This window comes from Hydra viridissima, unplaced genomic scaffold (assembly GCF_058129835.1).
Source record: "Hydra viridissima isolate aposymbiotic clone 2 unplaced genomic scaffold, HvirCarnegie_v1 scaffold_12, whole genome shotgun sequence".
Lineage (NCBI taxonomy): Eukaryota > Metazoa > Cnidaria > Hydrozoa > Anthoathecata > Hydridae > Hydra > Hydra viridissima.
Window position 1 is genome coordinate 13,234,916 of NW_028324311.1, and position 23,504 is coordinate 13,258,419.

The window sequence follows — 23,504 nt, forward strand, 5'->3', positions numbered from 1 at the left end:
CTGATTTTTTAAATAGTAAATTCTACATAACAAAAATAACAAACCTTTCTCTTCCTACTTTTCTTAATAAAACAGGTCTTACTTTTCCTAATTGTCAAAAAAAAAAAAAAAAATCAAAATTCCTTTGTTCCTTTGTGTGTATTTTTAAATGCCCCCGAACGTCAGAAATCTGCCCCCCAACGTCGATAATCTTAAAAGTGAATTTATTTGCATGGCTTCGTCAAAACAACATTTTTTTTTTTTTGAAAACAAAAGAACAACGTTCTGACTGTATAACGCACAAGTTTATGTTTACAGAGTTAGGTGAATTCGCATTGTATAAAACATTTTAAGTAGGTTACATGGAGTTGTTTCACTATTTGGCAATTTCCAGATCCATGGATATTAGGAAAATCTAAATACGAAAGATCGCCGTGCCTACTACCAGTAAAACTTGTTTTTCGTTTCTAGACACGTGATCATGACGAACATGTGTCTAGAAGGCTTTTGATTAGAGATAAAACAATCGAGTTCCGGTTTTCAAATTCGTATATTTTTCATTCAACTTTAAAAGCCGTCATTTTGGCGACGTTTCTTAAATTAATCGACGTTGTAACCAATTAAACTTCGAAAAGAAGTTAAACGATTATGAATGCCGCAAAAAGTTACAACTAACTTTTGATCGACTTTGTAAACCTTTAAATGTTGTTAAAACTTAATTAAAGCGATGTTGACAGCCGCTAAAAGTTGTAAGTCAAATGTTTACGATTATGAAAAACGTATAAATTAGTTTACAATATATTTAACGAATTTGAAAACCTTATAGCTTTGTGTATTAATTTAAAACGATTTTAACATAGTAAAACATTAAACAAATATGCAAAAGAGTCATTGCTCACTTGTAGGGCAGTACTTCCTGAAGGAATACAGGGGAGATAAGGCCAATGGAATTTGAAATATTTGCAAATAGGACCTAAAGATGACTTCTGGGTCAATATAAACCCAGAGTGGTCACCTTCGGTCTAACTATAAGGATGAGTACATCGAAAATGTATCAGAATCACTAGAAAGATGAACTGGAAACAGTTGGCACTGGTAACTTAGCTAAATAATACATTACAATGCGATGTAAAGAAGTTATACGACTTCATGTCAAGTTTATAGGATTTTTTGTTGATGTAAACGACGGTATCCGAAATTAATTCAATTTCATCAAATGTATACGATTTTTTTTAGGTCACAGGAAAAAAAAGGGTTCTAAAAGCCAGAAAGAATTTATGCTACCCAACACAGAGCACCACTAAACTTCGTGGGTGCATGGAGCTTATGATATTCCTAGCAACTGACAATCAGCCTTTCTCCATGTGTAACTCTATCCCGTTAGAAAAACTGCTTGCCCACTTTGACTCGAGGTTTAATGTTAAATATGGTGCCTGCATGGCTCGCTTCAAGTTATCTCTCCTCTACAGGAATCTGCAGATGGTCATGAAAAGCATTTTTGACAAGGAGCTTCCTCATTGCGATTGAGTTGTAATTAGCACTGACATCTGGACTTCACGCAACAACAATCCATTCATGGCGGTTACTCTTCATTACATCACCAAGGAGTTTGTTCTACGATCTTGAAAGTGGTTCAATCATGTGAATTGCCCATAAGCTTTAAATTTGCCCTGGAAAGGACTGTCAACAAACAGCAGTTGTATTGATTAATTCGGCCTTTGTACAGCTCACAGAAGCCTATACCTTTGTGAGAAAAACATCCCCAGATGCCAACCGAACCTCCACCGCCTTGTCGACGATGTTGCAAAAACCTGTCTGAATATTTCTCAGTTGCAAATCTTTTCACATTCTTCCCTTGCGGTTTACGACTTGAAAATTAGCTTCATCACTCCAAATAACATTTGCCCGCTGTTCTACAGACCATTCCAGCCTTTCTTTGGACCACACTCGTTGTTTACGTTTATCCGTGATTGAAAAAATAGGTTTTCTAGCAGCTATTTACGTTCCATTACCTTTGTCCAACAATGTTCGTCTCACGAGCTCTCTGCTAACTTTTGGATTATTTTTTGAGTCGTTGAAGATTTGTGCAAGCTTTTTATAGCTGAATCTGGGGTTTTCTCTGCTCATTCTGAATAAACCATTTTTGTCACGGTTGCTGAGCTTGGATGGTCTCCCAGTACGCTGCATGTCGGAGATGCCCTAGGTAAGTTCCCAGGTTTTGATGGTTTTTCGAACGCAAGATTCAGAAACGTGAAGTATTTTGCCTATTTGAACGTTTGTGTGATTTTTGTCCTCGCCATACCAATAACTTGCCACTTGATCTCACTAGAAACTGCTTTGCAACCCATTTGGACGCAATTAAAAATAATTTGAAATTTACAATATTTCAAGTTGATTTTTTAAAATTTAAAAGCTGCCTGAAGACGTTGCGACAAATTTTTTGATTGTAATTGACTCATTTTGACTTTATTTAAAAATAAAAAAAATTTTTGCCCCGGATTTATCAATTAATTAGCAAATAATTGATCCTAAATAAAATCGTATAAACTTTTTTGACAGCTCTTAATTTGTATCACCTACCTTTTCATGAAATTTCTGAGTAAACAGTGATGAGTTGAAACCTACTTTTTTTAATTTTATTAACAAATAACCTATATACCAAATTAGAAAAAAAAATATTTTGAAATCTATTTCCATTAGATTTTTATTCAAGAAAAACTGAAGATTAGATCTTAAAATTCTGTAATCGTTTAAACTTTCGTGAATAGCTGTATAACTTTGGCATGATGATTTGGCAAGTTGTTATGTAATGTATGTATGACTTGCACGGGAGTATTGCCTGCCAGCCTCAAGTCGCTCAAGTGAGCGGGCCTTTAGTAAAACTGGACAGGTGGTCCGCGAGAAGAGATGCATGTTGTCTCCAAAAAATGGTGATAATCTGCTGCTGCTGCTAATGATGATGATGATGATGATGACAACGACGACGACGATGATGATGATGATGATGATGATGACGATGATGATGATGATGATGATGATGATGATGATGATGATGATGATGATGATGATGATGATGATGATGATGATGATGATGATGATGATGATGATGATGATGATGATAATGATGATGATGGTGATAATGATGATGATGATGATGATGATGATGATGATGATGATGATGATGATGATGATGATGATGATGATGATGATGATGATGATGATGATGATGATGATGATGATGATGATGATGATGATGATGATGATGATGATGATGATGATGATGATGATGCCGCCACATTAAAAATATAACGGAGACCTATCTGCTGGAATGTTGAACTGGAAAGACGAAAAAGACATTAATTAGGCTCCCAAGGCCAGGAACTAGCACAAAAAAATGAGAACGAAAGACTGGAAGCGGACAACTTAATATTCTTTACTAGGGTAGAATGCTATGATTATTTTAGATTAAATAATCGATAAAATGCAAATAATTTTTTTCACTTGTTAAAGGAATTGGATTTTTGAAATCTAGAATGATTATTAAATAAATGCAAGGGTCTTAGCATATCTTTATTATATTCTGTATTTCTGTATTTATGCATGTATAAAATAAGGTATATTACATGTATAAAGTAAGGTATGGAATCAGATATTTTAAAAATTGTAAAAACTGTTAAATAATCATGGTTTCAATCAAAAATATTCAATGGAAAAACTCTTTGATCTTTTAGTTTTTGTGCTGGTTTTAAAGCTGCTAAGAGTTTATTTATACTGCAACTAAACTGAAGCTTGAATTTCCTGTGTTTTGTTAAATTTTTTAAAAAGCATTCAGAAACATGAGTTAGTAGATCTTTGAACAGTTAAATTTGTAATCAGTTGTAAGGCCAAGTATACTTACATCTCAAGCACATGTTTTTCAAACAAGATATGGTAGATATTTGTAGTAAAGAAAAAGGTGTATATACTTAAAAAAAAAAGACAGCTGGGGAGATATCTAATCAATAAGTATCACATTTACAACTGTTTAATTACGTACTATTACAACTGTATAAATACGTGTTTTTTAAAATATAGTATTTGTTCTATGCATCATTCCCGTATTATCGTTATTGTATCGTCATTACTTGTATTATCGTTGGTTGTTTGAAACACCTTTGTTAACGAATGAAAATTCTAATTTAAGATTCATTTTCTAATTCTGTCTTTTTTAAAAAAAAATTGTGTAAAACAAATCGAAATTAAATGATGCAGAGTGTAGGATGTTTCGGCTTTTATCAATAATGAAATCTCTTAATTAAAAACTAAGAGATTTCATTATTGATAAAAACATAACGAAATGTTGAAGAAAATGAAATAAAGAACCGAGTGGAAATGAAAACGAAGAAATTTTCCATTAATGATTTTAGAAATGCAGCTAAAAATAGGAATGTTAACGAGTATATTTTTTCTATTTATTATATAACTTATTTTTTTTTGAACGCAAGTTTAAAAGCCATTTTATCCTTTTGTTGTTGCTGCGGGTTTTTTAATGCGTCTTTAATAATCCTATAATAACATAAAAAGCGTGCTTCATTTCTAAAGGCGGAAGTAATTTTTCTGAAATGAAGTTTCTAATATTTTAAATTACAAGTTATAATTTTGAACAAGTTTGGAACCTTAAGGTAAAGTTTTGTTTTGTAATTTGTTAAAGGAGGTTCATGCACGACTAAAAAAATTTATTTAAATTATTCATACAGATTGTCAAATAGGTTCAATTAACCAACTGTAAAAAGTTATTTGAGTTGAAATAGATATACATGCTTAAAAATGATTACCCTATCCTGAAAAGTTTTATGTTTTTTGGATATTTATTTTTATCCTTACCTTAGCAATTTAAACTAGGTCTAAAAACTGTTCTTTTAATTAATGGTACATTTTGACATACTAATTCATTTTAATTTTAGGTTGAAAAAAGTTATTAAAGGTTTCCTTATGATTAAAAAGTATATCAAAATTTTATGAGTTCTAGTCCTATGCTTTCTACCAGGAGTAGAAAGGTATGAATATTGATGAGATTCTTCCATCTCTTCCAATAAGACTAGATTGGTTGAGAAGACTACATTACTGACCTAAATCTGCTGGAGGTTCTTCAAGTTTTTGATGAAGTTATCAAGAGTTAGGATCTTCTTAATCACTTAGTTCTCCTTTACTACTAAAATGGCATTAATAATTTTTTCTTCAATGCTGCTTGTTATCTAGGAGGTGAGGTTGTTGGTTTTTTCACTTTTCTTCCAAATATTGTCTTTAAATGAGATAATATTTTAACAGAGATAAGGGTATTATAACAAAGGTAAGAAAACTATAAAAGAGATAAGAATTGGAAAAGCAGATAAATTTTATAAAGAAAGTTAACCCAATTATCTAGCTTCAGTTTTTAAATATCTTCAAATCAAGAATAACTCTCATGGAGTCAACTCCTGCACAATAAAGTGATAAAGATAGCTTTGATATGCACAAAAGTTGGAAACCTAACAGTCAAGTTGGCTATTGCTCTGTCTGGTAAACTTTTGAATGTGTAAAATTTAGTTTCATATAAATTGTTTGTTTTCCTCCTATTTGGCTTTTATAATGTGATATTTTGCTAGATTGTAGTTGCCATATGGTGAAGTCATTCCTGATCCTATAAATGAAATCTAAACAAAAAATATATATACCTTTAAAATATTTAAACTTCTATTATATTTATATTTGATCAAGTAATAATATTAAGTTGAAATAGTTGCTTAAACTAATCTGAGTTTGTCAAAACCTGAACATGTTGAGTTAAATTTATATTAGTTTGATTGAATTAACAAAAAGCTTTATATATATTTAATAAAATAATTGTTCTTTTGGTTTAAAAAATATGCAACCACTCCTATTAATATCAACAAATGTTTTTTTTTTCTCATTTTTTTCTCAAATTATTTTAAATGTGTTTTTAGAATCTGCTGTGTGAAAAATTGTTGAATTTATGCTTTAAATATTTTTGTTTAATTATTAAAATTAAATAGATGCAGCCATCTTGTAATTGCTTTATATCTATTAAATTCTAAAGTAGTTATCAATCATGATATGCAGATCTATTATGACATCACCTACACAAATTTTGTTTTTTTAGGTCATGAAAATGAAAATCAGTCATATTCTCAAACGTGCTCTTTATCCTGAAAATGCAACAATCTTGCCACTTGGAATTTGTATTGTTGTGTATTTGCTTATAGTAAGGCTTTTTTGGATTTCTAAAGTATTAACAGATTAAAAAAAATATAAAAACATGGTCTTTTTAACACAGTGAACTTTTTTTTAAATTTTAAATTAAACAAAAAAACAAAATACTTTATTTTTAGATACTGTATGTATTAATGAAAAAGTACAACTTTGTAAATTAATTTTGTTAATTACTAATAATTAAATAATTAATTAAAACGAATTTTAAGCTGCACAAAAGTAAAATGTCATATTAGTATACCAATGTTTTCAAATGAAACAAAATGCTAAAAATATACTAACTGAATAGCTGTTTTTAAAATTGGTTATAAGATCTAACGATATTTTAATGGGTCTTTATTTCACTAAATAAACAGTTATCCTAAAAAAAAAAGCATGACAATTAGCACTTAACTTTCAGTTTCAGTTACAAATCAGATTTCTATATGGAATACAGACCAGTTTGTTAAATTTTTCATTTTAATACAATTATTGTTTCAAAAGTTGGTGAAATAAAAAACCTTACAAAATTAAACTTTTCAATTATTAAGATTTTAATTATACAATAACATGAGTATAGTTTCTGAAATTGCACATGGTTGGTGAAAATTAGAGAAACAAAGAAAAAATACTTTCCTGTCTTAATACTTAAGAAAGTTATGAAGCCTGGGCAAAAAACAAGAAATGTACTGACAATTCTTGTTTTTGTAAAAAAAAAGGAAATTATTTTAGATCTCAAAATTTCTCTATACAAGCCTTTAGTAGTTTTATCAATAGTAGTAAGCAAGTAGCCTTCAAGTTCAAGATAACCTCTAGCTTTATTTAAAGAAACATTTTTTTTTTAAAGTTCTACATTCAAATGAAGTTTTTGTTAATGCTTTATCCTCTAGTAAATTATTGATTTTAGCTCTGATTACAGAAAGCAATCTTCCACAGCCACTTTGACTTAAATTACTTCCCAACCCCTTCAATCTTATAATTATAGTGTCAACCTATTTAAAGAAACACCTTGGTGCTTAACAATTTTTTGTGACTGCAAGATGAGCTATTAGTAATCAAAAAAATCCAAGAACATAGTTGAAAGTAAGCCAAAGAAAGAAAAAAAAATACTAAAAATAAAAGAAATTTTCAATCAACTAATTATTCGTTGGTTAACTTAATTTTGAGGGTTTTTTATTATCATAAAAAATGTATTTGTTTCTAAGTAATAAAAAATGTATTTAGTCACAATAATCTCCACTGTTTGCAAAAACCTTCTCCCATTTTTGGCAACACACATTTTTGGGTCTTTCCCATCAATTGTAAACACTTACTTGTGACGCTTAATTGTAAACAGCAGCTTCAGTGACTCCTAACGCATCCTACAATTGCTTTAGAGTTTGAGATGAATCTTTGGCCATTAATTCTTGCAATTCCAGATCTTCAACCTTTTTTGGCTGACCAGGGCGCCCCTTGTCATTTAGATCAAATTCACCACTTTTAAATTGTCTAAACCAGTATTCACATGTTTTAACAGATGATGCATGCTTTTCATAAGTTTCTGCAAGCAAACAATGACTTTCAGCAGCAGATTTCTTTTGATTAAAGAATAAAAGTAGTGCATGCTGCAAATCATCTTTTGAAGACTCAAAGCTGGTGGAAATTCACTAAATAAATTTCAAGATTAGTTGCTAAATTATAATTTAAAATGCTAGAATCATATTTAAACTTAAAACTTATGCTTATTTTTATAATTTTAAAAAACCCTCAAAATTAAGTAAATCTCTTAATAAAAAGTGTTTATAATAATTTGAAATTTTAAAAATATGTTTTTTTTTGTAAATACCAATAACATGGAAAAAATTAAAATCCTTTTCAAGTCAAAAAGGTTATTGAGTGTTACTAAATGTACATTAAGTTTTGTTAAATGTATATTAAGTGTTATTAAATTTATTGTATCAAGTAGCTACTAATGTGCTAATACAGCTCAAACAAGCAACATGAAATTGTACATGTTTTTTAGTAAAAAATAACATACAACATCAAAAATTATTGATTTTTAAAATTTGTAAACCCATATTGAATAGAAAATTTTGTATTATAATATTCTAAGACAAAACAAACATGAAAGTAGCTACATTTATTGATATAATAATTATGAGCTGAATATTACTATTATATATTATATTATAGGAATATTTCAGTTCATAATCATTATATTATATATTATTGCATTTGATATTATTTAATACTCTTTATATAATTATGTAATAATATTAAGTGTTTATTGTCAATTCTTTTAATTCAAATATTGCAAATTGTCAACAGATATACAGTGGGTTGCATAAATATAGAGTCACTACTTTTTTTATGTGAAGTTTTGTTTTTTTCAAAGTTTTCCTTGAAACCAACTAACTAATATGATTAAAAGCATATTACATGTGTTATTTACCTAATTCTCTATCGAATGGTATATAACTTGAACTCGTTAGATTTACCAGTGTTGAGTAAATATCAATCCAATTAGAACATACCTGTATTTTTAATGTAACAAAAATGTAGAGTTAGTTAAATTTACCAACTTAAGTTGAAATATCTCAACTAAATGTTATCCGAATGGTGGCTGATTTCTTTTGAACGATATAAATGTTCTTTTGAAAATAAAATTAAGTTATCAATTTTATATCCTGAGTTTTTTGCATTGGTAATTACTTGATAAAGTAAAAAGACAAAAATAGGCAGAAAAGCTGTTTCAGACAACATATGATGGCAAATAGTAGGTCTGCTAAACAATAAATAAAAAGCCAATGAGAAATAGCTCAAATGTGCAATGATTTGCTTAAATGAGTACAAACATTGTTGAAAAACCATGAGCTACATAATAATTTCAAAGATTTACCAAGGCTTGGTAGGCTTTTAAAATTAACTTCAAGAGACCAAAGTTATCTCTATTGAAATGTTAGACAAGACCCTAAAATTTCTTACCGCGAACTTGTTGAAGGGTTCATAAATACGCCTGGTAACGTTAGTGATAGTAGATGGACTGTACAAAGATGCCTAAATAAAAAAATGCTTAGATTGCTATGTTGCTTCTTGAAAACCACTTTTGGGTGTCTCAGATTGTCTAAAAAGATCGAAGTGGTGTAAAGAAAGACTTTACTGGTCTGTAGAAGACAGGCCAAGTTCATTTTCAGTGACGAATCCAATTTTGAGGTGATAAATCACAAATCAAGAGTTATCATCAAGAGGCTGGCTGGTAAAAAGTTCAAAGAGCTTTTTTGTTTACCAAGGATACTAGGCGGAGGAGGATCAGTCAGAATATGGGGATGCTTCTCCCATAAAGCAACAGGGTCATACAACATTTATAACAGCAGAATTAACCAGTACAACTACAAAGAGACCCACAAAAGTAAAACAACAACAATCAATTTTTCAGCACAATGGCACAACGGCTCACACTGCGACCTCGGTTAAAGAGTGGCTTGATTGAAACAGAATTATGGTCATGCCTTGGCCAGCTCATTCTCCAGATCTCAATCCCATTGAGAACATTTGGGCTTGGATAAACAAGAGATTAGTCAAAGAGAGCATAACCAGTGTTATGCAATTACAGCAGGCTTGGAAAAGGTTTGGAAAGAATTTTCAAGAGAATTATGGATCAGGCTAGTTGAATCTATGCCTAGATGTGTTCGTGCATGTGTAAAAGTTCAAGGTGCGCATACAAATTCCTAAAATGCACCCTGACTTCATATTTTTGCTCTGTTTTTTTTGTTTATTTTTTTAACAGTTGTACATATTTCTAATATCTTATACTTTTTTTTTTTTTGAAAAAAATTTTTTTTTCTTATTTTGTTTATAATACCACCATTAATTAAATTTAAAACAATTTAAGTTATCAACTTTTTTGCTTGCTTTAAATTTTAAAAAAACATTAAAAAAATCATATTAAAAATAAACTGACTCTATATTTATGCAACCCACTGTAATTTTTGTTGCTGTAGATAAAATTCCTTCAAAGGAATTTAGCAAAGTATACAAAATAAATGATTTTTTTTTTTTAAGATTAGTAAAAATGTTATCAATGAATAGTGTTTGGCAAATTGCATGATATATTAAAATGTAGTCTTGAGAAAAATAAGATCTTTTTTTTTGAAAATTTCTTATAAAAATTCTTGCATGTTTTTATAATATCTTAAAATAATCTTATCAAGTTTTTTGGTCATTTTGAATCAAGTTTTTTATAAAAAAACTGATTTTTAATTAAGTTATTCAATGGCATGGTCACTACAAATCTTTCATCATATTTGCCGCAGCTTGTTAAGGTATTTAGTTTTTTTTAAATTCTCTTAAATTTATTCTTAATATTTTTTTTATCCAAACCCTTAAACTTTTTTTGTCTGATCTAAAGTTATCTGTATATAATAAAGTATATTTCTGGCTTTGTAAGACTGTATGACTTTTAACAAGTTTTGATATCTACAATTTTTTCCAGGCTGATTGATTGAAGTTAAGAAAGTTATTTGTTTTATGATATTAATGAAGTAATTCATTATTGCATAGTATTCATTATCAAAATAACTTGTATTTATGGTGAATTATACAAAATTGCCGATAAAGCCAAAGTTTTTATAATATAGTTTAAAATAACAAAAAGTGCAGTTAGCTGAACCAATAGAACAATCCTTTTAAAAGTTTAATGCTTCTAAAGCAGGTTCTGAAGTAGTAAATTCCATTTTCTACTTTAAAAGTGTTTTGGAATGGAGCAAAGCTGTGGAGGCTTTCATAGCTGTGTCATCTTTAAATGAGAAATCTAATAAAATAACACTTATTCACTTTTTATTACTTTATTTTATTTTTTTTTAGAAGTTTAATGTAAGTGAAGTTGATACAGGTAACTTTTTATTTTTTAGGTTTATTTATCTTTATGTTAATAAAATAATATATTGGCCGTATGATTTAAGGTGGTTTATGGTTTTGCGCCTGCCAGAATTTTGTAGAGGAGCAAAAAAATATTATTAGGCTTTAAGCATTTTATTAATTGTAAATTTACCTATTGTTTATTTTGCTGCTATGTTGAATTTTTTCACATTTTACTGGGTATGGTGAGTGGCTTCTTTTTTGAGTGTTAATTCATTTTTTAACTTGTTCAAACTTAAGTTTAAACATAAAATTAAAAACTGAAAATTTTTTTATTATTAGGAGGTTAAATTAATTTTGAGGGTTTTTTATTATAATAAAAAATGTATTTGTTTCTAAATAATAAAAAATGTACTCAATCAAAGTAATTTTCATCGTTTGCAACAACCTTCTCCTATTTTTGACAACATATTAATTCCATCGTAAAATATTTTTTTCTGGTTTTTGAACTATCAATCATTCAAGCCAATTTTTGACTTCTTCAAAGCAATTAAAATGCTGCTCTCCAAGTGAATGCTGCATTGACTGAAACAAATAGTATGCTGATGGAGGAATGCCTGGTGAATATGGCAGGTGAGGTATCATGTCTCTTGGTGTAATCTCCTCATTTTCCTTTAAGAGCTTGATCCAAAGCAATCAATTGTTGTTGGTAGCGTATGCCTGTTATAGTTTCTCCAGGTTTTAGCAGTTTACAATACACCACACCTCTTTGGTCCCACCAGATTCAATGCATAACTTTCTTTCCATGGATATTTCGCTTTGGCATAGATGTTGATGCTTGACCCATGTTGCACCATAATTTTTTTTTGCATAGGATTGTCAAAATAGATCCATTCTTCATGATCTGTAACAATTTGATGCAAAAAGGATTTTCTTTTATACATGTGGAGAAGTTTTTCACTCATTACCAATCTTCTTTTCAAATCTCTTTCTTTCAATACATATGGTACCCATTTACATTCTTTTTGGATCTTTCTGATCAATTGTAAATGCTTACTAACAGCAGCTTCAGTGACTCCTAACGCATCCTACAATTGCTTTAGAGTTTGAGATGAATCTTTAGCCATTAATTCTTGCAATTCCAGATCTTCAACCTTTTTTGGCTGACCAGGGCGCTCCTTGTCATTTAGATCAAATTCACCACTTTTAAATTGTCTAAACCAGTATTCACATGTTTTAACAGATGATGCATGCTTTTCATAAGTTTCTGCAAGCAAACAATGACTTTCAGCAGCAGATTTCTTTTGATTAAAGAATAAAAGTAGTGCATGCTGCAAATCATCTTTTGAAGACTCAAAGCTGGTGGAAATTCACTAAATAAATTTTCAAGATTAGTTGCTAAATTATAATTTAAAATGCTAGAATCATATTTAAACTTAAAACTTATTTTTATAATTTTAAAAAACCCTCAAAATTAAGTTAACCTAGTACCTAAAAAATATTTCACTTTAAAGCACTCACTTGTAAAGGGTGAGGATTGGTACATTGAAATCAGAAAGCATTTGTACAGAATTTTTAATATCTTTTTTGTAAATTAGATATATACTTGGTATGCTAAAAAATATTTTTTATAATGTGATTCTTATTCTCAAATGCTTTGCTAATGCTTTCATGCACTATACAACTATGAAATTTAAACATAATTGTTTAAATTGCATAGGTGTATAGTGCATGAAAGAAGAACTCCTAGTTACACATTTAAATAAAAGTAGTAGGATCCAGTATGGTCTTACTTACAAGTTCAAAAATTGTCCTATTAACTTTGACCTATCTTGGTAAAATAATCAACTTGCTAGAGTAGACAAGATGAGAAGGCATCCATCACTCAGTTTACGCAAATCTGAAAATCCAAGTCTTTCACAAGCAATAAGTTTCAATCAGGCAAATGCACCCACAATTTTTGTAAAATATGAAAAAGAATTGTGGAAACATAAAATTCCACCCAACCACATTTTTAATATAGATGAAACAGGAGTCTCAACTGTAATGCAAACTCCTCGTTTAGTTGCTTCTAAGGGAATAAAGCAGGTAGGGCATTCTTTTTTACATCTTTTCTCAATATTTCTTAAAAAAGCTAAATTTATAAATAATATTAAAGAAAGTATGCAAGATAAAAATAAAGAAACTAAAAAAATATAAATGAAAAAATAAAACATTTAAATGTTGTAGAATTGATCTATATCTTCAATCATGGTAATAATATGAATTTTTTCTACATCTTATAAGATCTAATTCTTGAACTCTCCTGTAAAAATGCTCCTGTCATCTAACATGTGTGTAATTGATTCGTAGAATTTTTTAAAAATCTTGTTATTAAAAAGTTTTGAAAAACTTGTAAAAGAAAGACAAAGTATTCATTCCAATAAAAGATTTATATTCATTATACAAGTTTACAAGTTACTTTTGAACAGATAATAATCCATTGCAATAAGCTTTGTCAACAAAAGCACGGACCCGAGATGAAAAGTTAGTACACATTTTTGGAGCATGCTTTACAAGTTCATTCATGATTTAACATACTCTTGATTTTAATTGATCAACATTCTCTGGTTGAAAGGAATCAGCAAACACTTGTCTTTTGATTTCAGCATGAAGGAGCTCAATAGGCCAACATTGAGGGGCATTGCTGGGGTTATTTTGTTTCAAAACAAATGGAATTTGTTTGTTGTTTAAATACTTAACTACTTTTGAAAAATAATGTGATGAAGCTTTGTCTGGCCAAAAGATGCAAGCTTTATCAGGGCAGTGCCTTTCAATGTAGGGGATTAGTCTTTATTGAAGGCATTCAAATTTGTACATCTGGGAATCAATGGCCATTCCCTGTTTCCAGATAAAGTAATCAGAAACACCATGATCACACAATGCATACCAAACACCTACTTTAAAGGGAAACTTGGTGCGACCTGAGAAGCAAATCTCTTCTGGAGTTGTTGAGGCATCTTTGGCATAAAAAGTTTTACTTGAAAACTTGGCCCCATCATTCTGTGTTATATATGTTTCATCATCCATTATGATGATCGGAAATCCACCTGCTGCCTTTGTTAAATGCTGTCGATAAAGTCGTCCAAGCACTTTTCTTATTTCACCTTTCTTAGCTGGATGGTAAAATGGTGCTGGTTTTTGCTTGTGACAATAAACACCATGTCTGTTCAAAGTATTTAAGACAGTTTTGTGGCAAAGATTGTATTTTGAGGCAGCTCTTCATAAACTTTTGTTTGTTATGTTGTTAAATTACGTATAAGACCTCCAAGTACAGCACCAGTGATCTTTCTAGCAGCTCCATTGTTTCTACGACTATCAGTAACACCCATCACCTTCTCTGCTTGTCTGAGAACCTTGTATGCACCAGATTTGCTATAACCTGCATTTTGCAAAGCCTGTAAGCGATCTTTCTTACTCAAGTGTTCAGTACTTTTCAAGATATTGTTTGAAATTTTACGAGATGCCATATCAAAACTGTGTTATAAAACAATGTACTCAAATGATACTATAGCAGAAAAACAACAATTACAAGCATGAGTCACCTGTATATCATGAAATACAGTTTCTATTTTTAGATATGATTTATTCTAAACATATTTGCATGTTAAAATTATTCTATGAATCAATTACACGCACGTCATATTGCTACTCTCATGTTTTGCAGAAAGAACATTGAGAATTGCAGAGAGAACATTGAAAATTGTTTTTAATGATTGGATGCTAAGTAATCCTGGTAAAGCTCTAACCATTTACAACTTGCCTGCTTTAATTAACACACCATATTCAGGAATATTTTCATAGAAAAAAATCATAACAGCATTTGAAAAAATAAAGACTTAAAAAATAAAGAGGTAATTTTTAAAAGACTTTTGGAGCAAAAGCCAAAATCTAAAAAAATAGTTAAGCAGAGTTTTTGAAAAATTTAAAATTGATTATTCAATTTACAATGTAAAATAATTACTTGCATGTGTTTTTTCTTTTTAATGTTTATGATTTCTGGATATATTTATAAAATGTTTTGTTGGTTTTAGAATGTGCTTTATTTTTCATTCAAATTGCACTTTTTTTTTGTTGCTGTTTAAAAAATAGCAAAAATAGTTGCTTCTGACTTTCTTTTTGTTTTTTAATTTCTTGTTAAAATGCACCAATGCTCCAACCCCCCCTCTCTCCCTAACATTATGAAAACCTGAATGATTTTTAAATCTATATTGAAAATTTATATCAAATCAGCATTTGCATAACAACAATAGGGAGTTACAAAGTTTTAGAACTAAAAAATTGACAAAGAGAACTTAACATAGTTTGAAAAGTTTTTGAAACTTTTTATGTCTTGAAACTACTTTTTATGTTATTAGAAATAAAAATAATTTAAGCAAACATTTATCACAACAATTTCAACATCTGGACATTTCAATTCTTTAAGCAAAATTTTAAATTTAACTTTCAAGATTTTAAAATCCCAAAAGTAGCATTTTATATTCAAATCAAACTTTATGTAAAAAACTTTTAAATATTTAGATTTATACCAGATGAAGAGTATTTCATCTTATGCAAAGTTAAATTAAGCTTAAATAAAAGTATTTAATATGTGATTGTGATTTGAATTGGATGTTAGTTAGCATACACAAAAAGTCCTATTTGAATTTATTTTTGTATTGTAATAATTGTTATGCATTGAATCTGGTGGGACCAAAGAGGTGTGGTGTATTGTAAACTGCTAAAACCTGGAGAAACTATAACAGGCATACGCTACCAACAACAATTGATTGCTTTGGATCAAGCTCTTAAAGGAAAATGAGGAGATTACACCAAGAGACATGATACCTCACCTGCCATATTCACCAGGCATTCCTCCATCAGCATACTATTTGTTTCAGTCAATGCAGCATTCACTTGGAGAGCAGCATTTTAATTGCTTTGAAGAAGTCAAAAATTGGCTTGAATGATTGATAGTTCAAAAACCAGAAAAAAATATTTTACGATGGAATTAATATGTTGTCAAAAATAGGAGAAGGTTGTTGCAAACGATGAAAATTACTTTGATTGAGTACATTTTTTATTATTTAGAAACAAATACATTTTTTATTATAATAAAAAACCCTCAAAATTAATTTAACCTCCTAATAATAAAAAAATTTTCAGTTTTTAATTTTATGTTTAAACTTAAGTTTGAACAAGTTAAAAAATGAATTAACACTCAAAAAAGAAGCCACTCACCATACCCAGTAAAATGTGAAAAAATTCAACATAGCAGCAAAATAAACAATAGGTAAATTTACAATTAATAAAATGCTTAAAGCCTAATAATATTTTTTTGGAAGAAATGATTATAAACATCATTTGGTATATGCATTCAAAAGTTGAAATTGATTTAAAACAACTGAATATTTGCCTGTTTACCCAATTCTCATCCTGTACCAATGCTCCCCCCTCTCCCTTAATCTTGTTAAAATAGAGCAAATGTTTTATTAGTAACAAGGTTGAATTTATTTTAAAAAAATAACGTTTTTATTATTGCTCTACAATGTAATTTGCTTTTATGAGTCTAAAAGGCTGCTTTCCTTTTAATGAAATCAGTGTGTGTATGTATGCAGTTATCTTTAAAAAAAAACCATTTTTTTGAATGATGTCAATCTGTTTTACTAATGAAACACTTTAACTCATAAAAAAATTTGCTTTTCTGTTTTAAGGCAGGTATGTTGGAGTTGTTTCATCTGCAATGTCTGTGAGTAGAGTAATAAGCAGGTATGGTATTGAAAATATTCTTTTTAAATGCGTGTTTGTTAGACTAGGTTTTAAAAACTTTGTATCTGTAAAAAAATTTGAATCTGTAGTTATTACAAACACACTAGTTCATAATGATTCTTATTAAAAATTCTAATAGTTTTTGTGTATACAAGTGTGTATGCATAAAAATTATTAGTATTTATTAGTTTCACAATTTCTCTTTTTATTCTTAGATAAGTTTATTAAACTTAAAATACATATCTGGTAGCATAAGTTAAAAACAGTTTTTCTAAAACATAAAAAAAAAAAGAATTGGTGACTGGTGTACATGGTACAGATATCTGATGGTGTAAAAAAATCTATAATTGCATATACTGGTGTCCTATCTTTAAGAAATAGTTAAATTTAGTTTAAGTTTTATAATCATTTTACAGGGTATCCCAAATTTACGCAAGATATAAATTTAATAGATAACACTGTTTTTTTCTTTAGATTGTAATTTTTTTTATTGAATCATAAAGAGCATAGGAGAGGGATTTGTATGGAAAAGCACACCAGGCAATTGGCCTTCCATGGCTTTGCTGGCACATATGCACTCTTTTGTTCAAATTTTTCATGACTATTTTGCATAAATGTGGCTAAATTTTGGGTGCCAATTCTAATCACTGAAACAAGATAGTACACAACTAGAAAATGTCTCATGTAGTAATTGAATTGTTTCACGTGCTGTATAGCATGTGGCACTGTCTTGTTGAAACCACATGTCATCCAAATCAATATTATTCAATTTAGGCAGAAAGACATCTGTTATCATGTTACAATATTGAGCACCAGTAACAAATATGCTGAAACTGCTTGATCAGCCTCATTTTAAAAGAAGGATGATGTCTCCAGCCCAAAATCTACACCAAAATCCACACTAAACAGTGACATGTTGCAGACGCTTTTTTTTTTGACAGTCACATGTGGGGTCTCAGGACCCCAAATCTAGCAATTTTGGCAATTAACAAAACCATCAAGGTGAAAATGTGCTTTATTGCTTAGGATGGTTTTACTAGAAAAATCAGCATCCACTTGTTGATGTTCAATAATCCATACCCTAAACTCTCTTCTCTATGGATGATCATTAAGCTTCAGTTCTTGTATCAATTTAGCTTTGTAACCATGGAGACTCAGATCTTCAGTGAATATACGCTGTAGAGAGCTTCTTGAAATTTGCAATTCTTGCCTAAGATGCTGAATTAATGTTCCTGGATTTTCACTAACACTATCACACACTGCTTCAATACTGAGATATGAGCTGCTTGTTTTTGGACAACCAGTGTGTTTAGCATCACCAATTAATCCAGTTCCCTGAATTTTTCAATTCAGGGAACTGGATTAATTGGTGATTTTTTCTCTTCATAGTTGGATTAATTGGTGATTTTTTCTCTTCATAGTTGACAAAGTTAAGTTAATATTCCGACCATTTTTTTTTGTGGCTGCTAAACTGTTGTTATTTTTGAAGTTGTTCATCATTTAAAGCATGTTGTTCTCTCATGTAAAGCTCAATTTTTAGTAACCCTAAACTGTCAGCTAACTTTTTTTGCTGTTTTTGCTCACAATTTACTGCACAAATGGAATTAAATTCAAATCTTGTGTGAATTTCAGGACACCCTGTATAAATCAAGTTGTATTTTCCCCATGGTCTTAAAAAGGAAAACAAGAATATTATTGGATTGATTAAAATAGTTTTCTTTTAAAAATTTAAAATTTTTTTTGTTATCAAAAGTCCTAGATAACTTCCGGACTACTTTCATCATCAAAAAGCTCTACTTCCTTACAAGAAATTTTTTTCGCCAGATATTTCATACAAAATACTTCTTTAACATAATGAGTTGATAAAGAGCCTGCTAAAAGCTGCATGTTAAGACCTATTGTAAATTTATTTTCTTCTAAAAAAACCCATTTCTTTTTTTTTTATATAGTTTGTCCTTAAATATTTTACTAAAAAATTGAGCAGTTCATTTATATCAGTGTCATAATCACTCGGCCAAATGTATGTTAAAGGATTATCATATCAACAAGTATTTTCAGGGAAATTGTCCACCAGTATTACAGTAACAAACCCTTATCTATTTATTGAGGTTAGTTTATTAAACTATAAAGACATATCATCCATTTTGCATAAATATGCTAAATTTTTTTTTATAAGTAATTAATTTTTCAACTTCTGGGAAATTTTTTTTTTTTGCTGTAAAGTAAAAAGTTGTATAACAAATCTTCAAAACAAATTAAATTTTTCAATTTTTCCTGCTGTAGAAAAAAAAAATTATTTTTTAACTGAATATATCTTATTACTATCAAGTCAATTTATCTAAGTTCTTTAATATGGCCTTTAGTTTACTTCATGTAATAAATACTGACATGATTACCTGCAATCTGCTTTTTTTTGGCCTAAGTTTAAGTTTCTTTTTCATTTTTTTTTATTCACTTAAAAATCTTTTACAGCTGATAAAATACTATACTCACCTAAATACTTAATCAATGAATAGTATAAGATAATTTCTTTTTAGAGGACTTTTTTAGAAAGGTGAATATCTAATTAATAGGAAATCTGCTTAATTCATATAAATGCATTGTTAATGTAAGCACTTTCTAATATGCAGTTTTATATTTTACCCTCCCCCCCCCCAAAAAAAAAAAAAAGGTATTAACTATATTTTATTCAATAGAATAGGTTGAATAAAAGGCTTAGTTCAATATTGATACTGTAAAATTTTATACTAATATTATGCTAGATTTTTTCATTAATTAAAAATAGTTTTTTGAGAATAAAAGACGCTACTTTTGCTGCTAAGAACTTCAGAATAGTATTATGAAAACTAGCAAGAGGGTGACATCAAGAAAACTTTTCCTTTTGGAAATCGAATTTACATCAAAACAAGTATCATTGTATTTAAACTGACTACATTATTAATATAAGATTAATATATGATTAATATATGATTAATATATGATTAATATAACATCATATATATTATTAATATATAATTAATATAGCATCATCTATAAAAAAGTTCCCTAAGTTTCATTATTTTCATCTAATATTCTAACATATTTTTAAAAAAAAAAACCAATTTTTTTTTAAAATAAAAATGTCTATGAGAACATAAGTTCGTACAAGATTCAGATTTGAAATCATTTATTTTACCATTATTTCTTTTTATTATTTTTCAAATGTCCTTCTATCTACAATACATGGTTTTAAATTTAAAACAAAGTGCAAATTTAGTTCGAAAATATTACAGTATTATCAAACCTTTAAAATTTTTTAAACTTAACAGGTTTTAGGCAAAAGGTTGTTTCTTTCACTTCATTGGCATAGCATGTATAGCTTACGCTAAAGTATGATATAAAGGCATTATTTATGTTTTGTTGCAACAAGTCAAAAATGGCTTTAACACAGATTTTTTTCTTTATAATCCAAAAGATGATTTCCAAACAAAAACAACAATTTTGTAAGTAAAATAAGTATTTTGCTCTAAACATTTCTACAAATCTTAATAGGAATGACAGAGTACTTCCTGCAACAAAGAAGCATTTTCCTGCAAATTAAAGATAATTTGATTCAGTTCCAGCATATTTTTTATGTTTCAAATGATCTACAAGAAACTATTTTAAATAAATAAACACAATTTTCAACTGCAAGACATTAAAAAGAGGAATATTGATAAGGTTGAGTTATTAATTTATAACCATCATTTTTAAAAACTATTGTTACCATTCCTAAAATTTTGTCAAAACTTCAAAGTAAGTTTACAAAGTAAGCCAATGATTGCTTTTTTTCATCCTGATGATCTTTATGAAGCTTGATGATCTTTAAGATAACCATTATGAAACACCTATATTTAAATTATAACAGTATTTAGTTGTTGTCATTAAAATTGTATTAAGATGCCATTGACATTGTCAGTGTTTAGATAGTGTGAGGCATTATCAATATTAAATTAAGACAACATCATTAAAATTATTCAAATTAGCTTTGATTAAAAGTTTAAAATAGCACATAAAAATGAAAAAATCTTTTAAATAGAAGATTTTAATTTTTTAAATTATAATAGTACAATGTTATTACTTTTAGTACAATGTGGGGTTACATATGCGACAAGTTTGGAAGAAAACTCTCTCTTGTTTGGGCTGGATCTGGTCTTGCGATCACTACATTTATGTTTGGATTTAGCTTCAATTTTATCTGGACTGTTGTAACAAGATCTATGCAAGGCCTTTGCATGGGTTTGTATTATGACCTTTTTGTTCTTACTTTTTTCTTCTTTATTCCTTCTTTATTACTAAATCCTTTTTTTTTATAAATGAACTTACACCAAATATGTATTTTATATTTATTATCAGTAAGGTATATTTTTATTAGTATTTTGAGTTTTAAAGATTTTTTAGTCTTTAAAATTCAAATAATGAAAGCTTTTTTTTGTTTTAAACATATTAAGGTAAAGTTTAATAGAAAGTTAGGTTAATGTTATAAATTCAGCAATTTTGTAGAAAAAAATCTTTAATGTCTTTTGTTGAATCAAGATTCAAAGCCTGAAGTTTTTATAATATTGTAGGGTGTTCTTTTCCAAAATTTAGGCTATTTAATTTTAGCCAGTAATTTTTACATCTTCTGATGTTAAAATATTGTTTGATTTTGGAGTTTAAAAAATGTAACACAATCTTTTTTCAAATTACAAAATGTTTTCTCACAGCTGGTTAGTTTAACTAAAAGATATAAAAAGAAAATACTTTGTAACTTTTTTGTTCTGTCCTTTAATATTAGAATATATTTTGCTTGCACAGCTTGTTTTGATTATATACTTTAATAAGGGACTTTTTCAGGGTTTTTTAATCCAGTTTTGTTTTCAGCATTAAAGTAATTAATGTAATTTTGCATTTTCCCTGGTACATTTTTCTTCATTTAGCTTAGACTTATACATTCAGGAAGGTATAAGTTGCCGTCTGTAAGTTAGCTAGTTTTTTAATCTGTTATATAGTGCAACTCTTAGTTAGTAAGTTCAAATTTTTGATAGCACCTCTAATACTATTGTCCTGTTAAACTACTTTGTCATATGCCTATTCTTCTGAGCCTTCCTATTTGGAAAATGATAAAGTAATAATAAAGATGCCCCAAATATTCATTTTTCCGTTTTAAATCTAAAATAAAACACTAAAACAAACTAATTATTTCTAAATTTAAAATTAACATGTAATAAAATTTTTCTATATTAAAATTTAGTATTTTCTTAATTCTAATTAAGTGGCTTTCAAATTTTATAATCAATTTATTATTTAAATTTAAGCAATTGAAATAAAATTTTTCATTTGTGTAAAGAAAATTTAACAACTCAATCTCCAACAAAATACTTAGATTTATATTTGTGAATATTTTCTCTCACTAAAGCAACAACTTTATTAAAGTGAAGTGAATACACATTCTATTTGTGCATGGCAAAATATTGTTTTGGTGCAATACAATGCAAAATATTGTATCTGATATTTTATTGATATATTATGTCTGATATTTATAAGTAATAATTATCTTTTATTTCTTTGATAAAAATCAGTAAATCAGTAATTTTTATAAGTAATAAAATGTGTTAGTAATTTGGCATATCAGTAATAGTTAAATTTCTAAATATGATCATTATGACTGATTAAAATTTAGTTATAATTATCAGCATTAATAATTTTTAGAAATAGTGCACAAATAATTTTTTAAAAATGTTTGTTGTAAAATTTTAACCTTTTTTTAGTTAAGCCACTTTAAGTTAGTTACATCAAATTAGACCATTCATCTTGCAACAAATAACTTGACAACAGTTTATGCTTGCGAACCTTTTTTTTGTTAACTTTTTTGCTGCAAGGCTATTGTATGTTCAAATGTACTGTATGTTCAAATAAAATATATTGAATGTTCAAATGTGATTGGTTTCAAGAATAATGTAGACTTAAACTATTTAAAATTGTTTAAATGTAATGTTTGACAGTTTTGTATTTGTTATAATATTGCCAGTAGTTCTAAATTTTAATTTGTTAATTTTTACAGAACTTTTATGACAGTATTAATATCACTATTTGGATTTTAAAATAGCTTCAGGTAGAAGAGTTTGAAAAAATAAATCTTGTATGTTTGAAAAAAAATTATTTTATGTTCCAATTATTTTTTTGAAAACCATTAGTATTTTGCTTCCTAATATTCCGCTTGGTTTTTCATAATTCAATTGAACTGTTTTTCTAACAATTTGTTTAATGACTTTTTTTTTAAGGGTTGATTGTTATCAATAAATCAATTATATCAGATATAGCTGATGATACAAACCTTTCTACTGGGCTGAGTATCATTTTTTCAGCCATTAACATAGGATATATTTTAGGACCAAGCATGTCTGGTAAGTAAATAAACTTGTAGTTTTTTCAATGTGGACTAAACATTTAAATCTTATTTGTGCATGACCAGTGTCTCACTGAAATCCTATAATTTTGATTTTTATTGCTAAATAAATTTGACTCTTTTTATAATTTTTATCACATTTGTATTTTACACCATAATAATTGCTTCAAACTTTGAATTTTTTTTAAGGTTTTCTTGTGTTTCCAACTGAAAAGTATCCAAAAGTTTTCAGTAAAGGTGATTTTTTTTGTATGTATGTATAAAGTGT

At 28.4% G+C, this 23,504-nt stretch overlaps 1 protein-coding gene across 3 annotated transcripts in view; it reads left to right on the forward strand.

The window, feature by feature from the left end:
• The first annotated feature begins 706 nt into the window (after window positions 1–706).
• Window positions 707–23,504, forward strand: part of LOC145193880 (uncharacterized) — a 31,872-nt gene continuing 9,074 nt past the window's right edge. The window contains exons 1-9 of one of the 3 annotated variants that reach the window (XM_090068712.1): window positions 4,512–4,640; window positions 4,923–5,220; window positions 6,119–6,220; window positions 10,452–10,508; window positions 11,050–11,077; window positions 16,776–16,830; window positions 20,936–21,087; window positions 23,112–23,234; window positions 23,426–23,473. In XM_090068712.1, coding sequence (XP_089924838.1) covers window positions 6,122–6,220; window positions 10,452–10,508; window positions 11,050–11,077; window positions 16,776–16,830; window positions 20,936–21,087; window positions 23,112–23,234; window positions 23,426–23,473 — 562 coding nt within the window. In that variant the 5' untranslated portion in view covers window positions 4,512–4,640; window positions 4,923–5,220; window positions 6,119–6,121. Of the gene's footprint in view, window positions 729–4,502; window positions 4,641–4,922; window positions 5,221–6,118; window positions 6,221–10,451; window positions 10,509–11,049; window positions 11,078–16,775; window positions 16,831–20,935; window positions 21,088–23,111; window positions 23,235–23,425; window positions 23,474–23,504 lie in introns of those variants that run through there. The other 2 variants (XM_090068713.1, XM_090068711.1) reach the window with 2 other exon arrangements.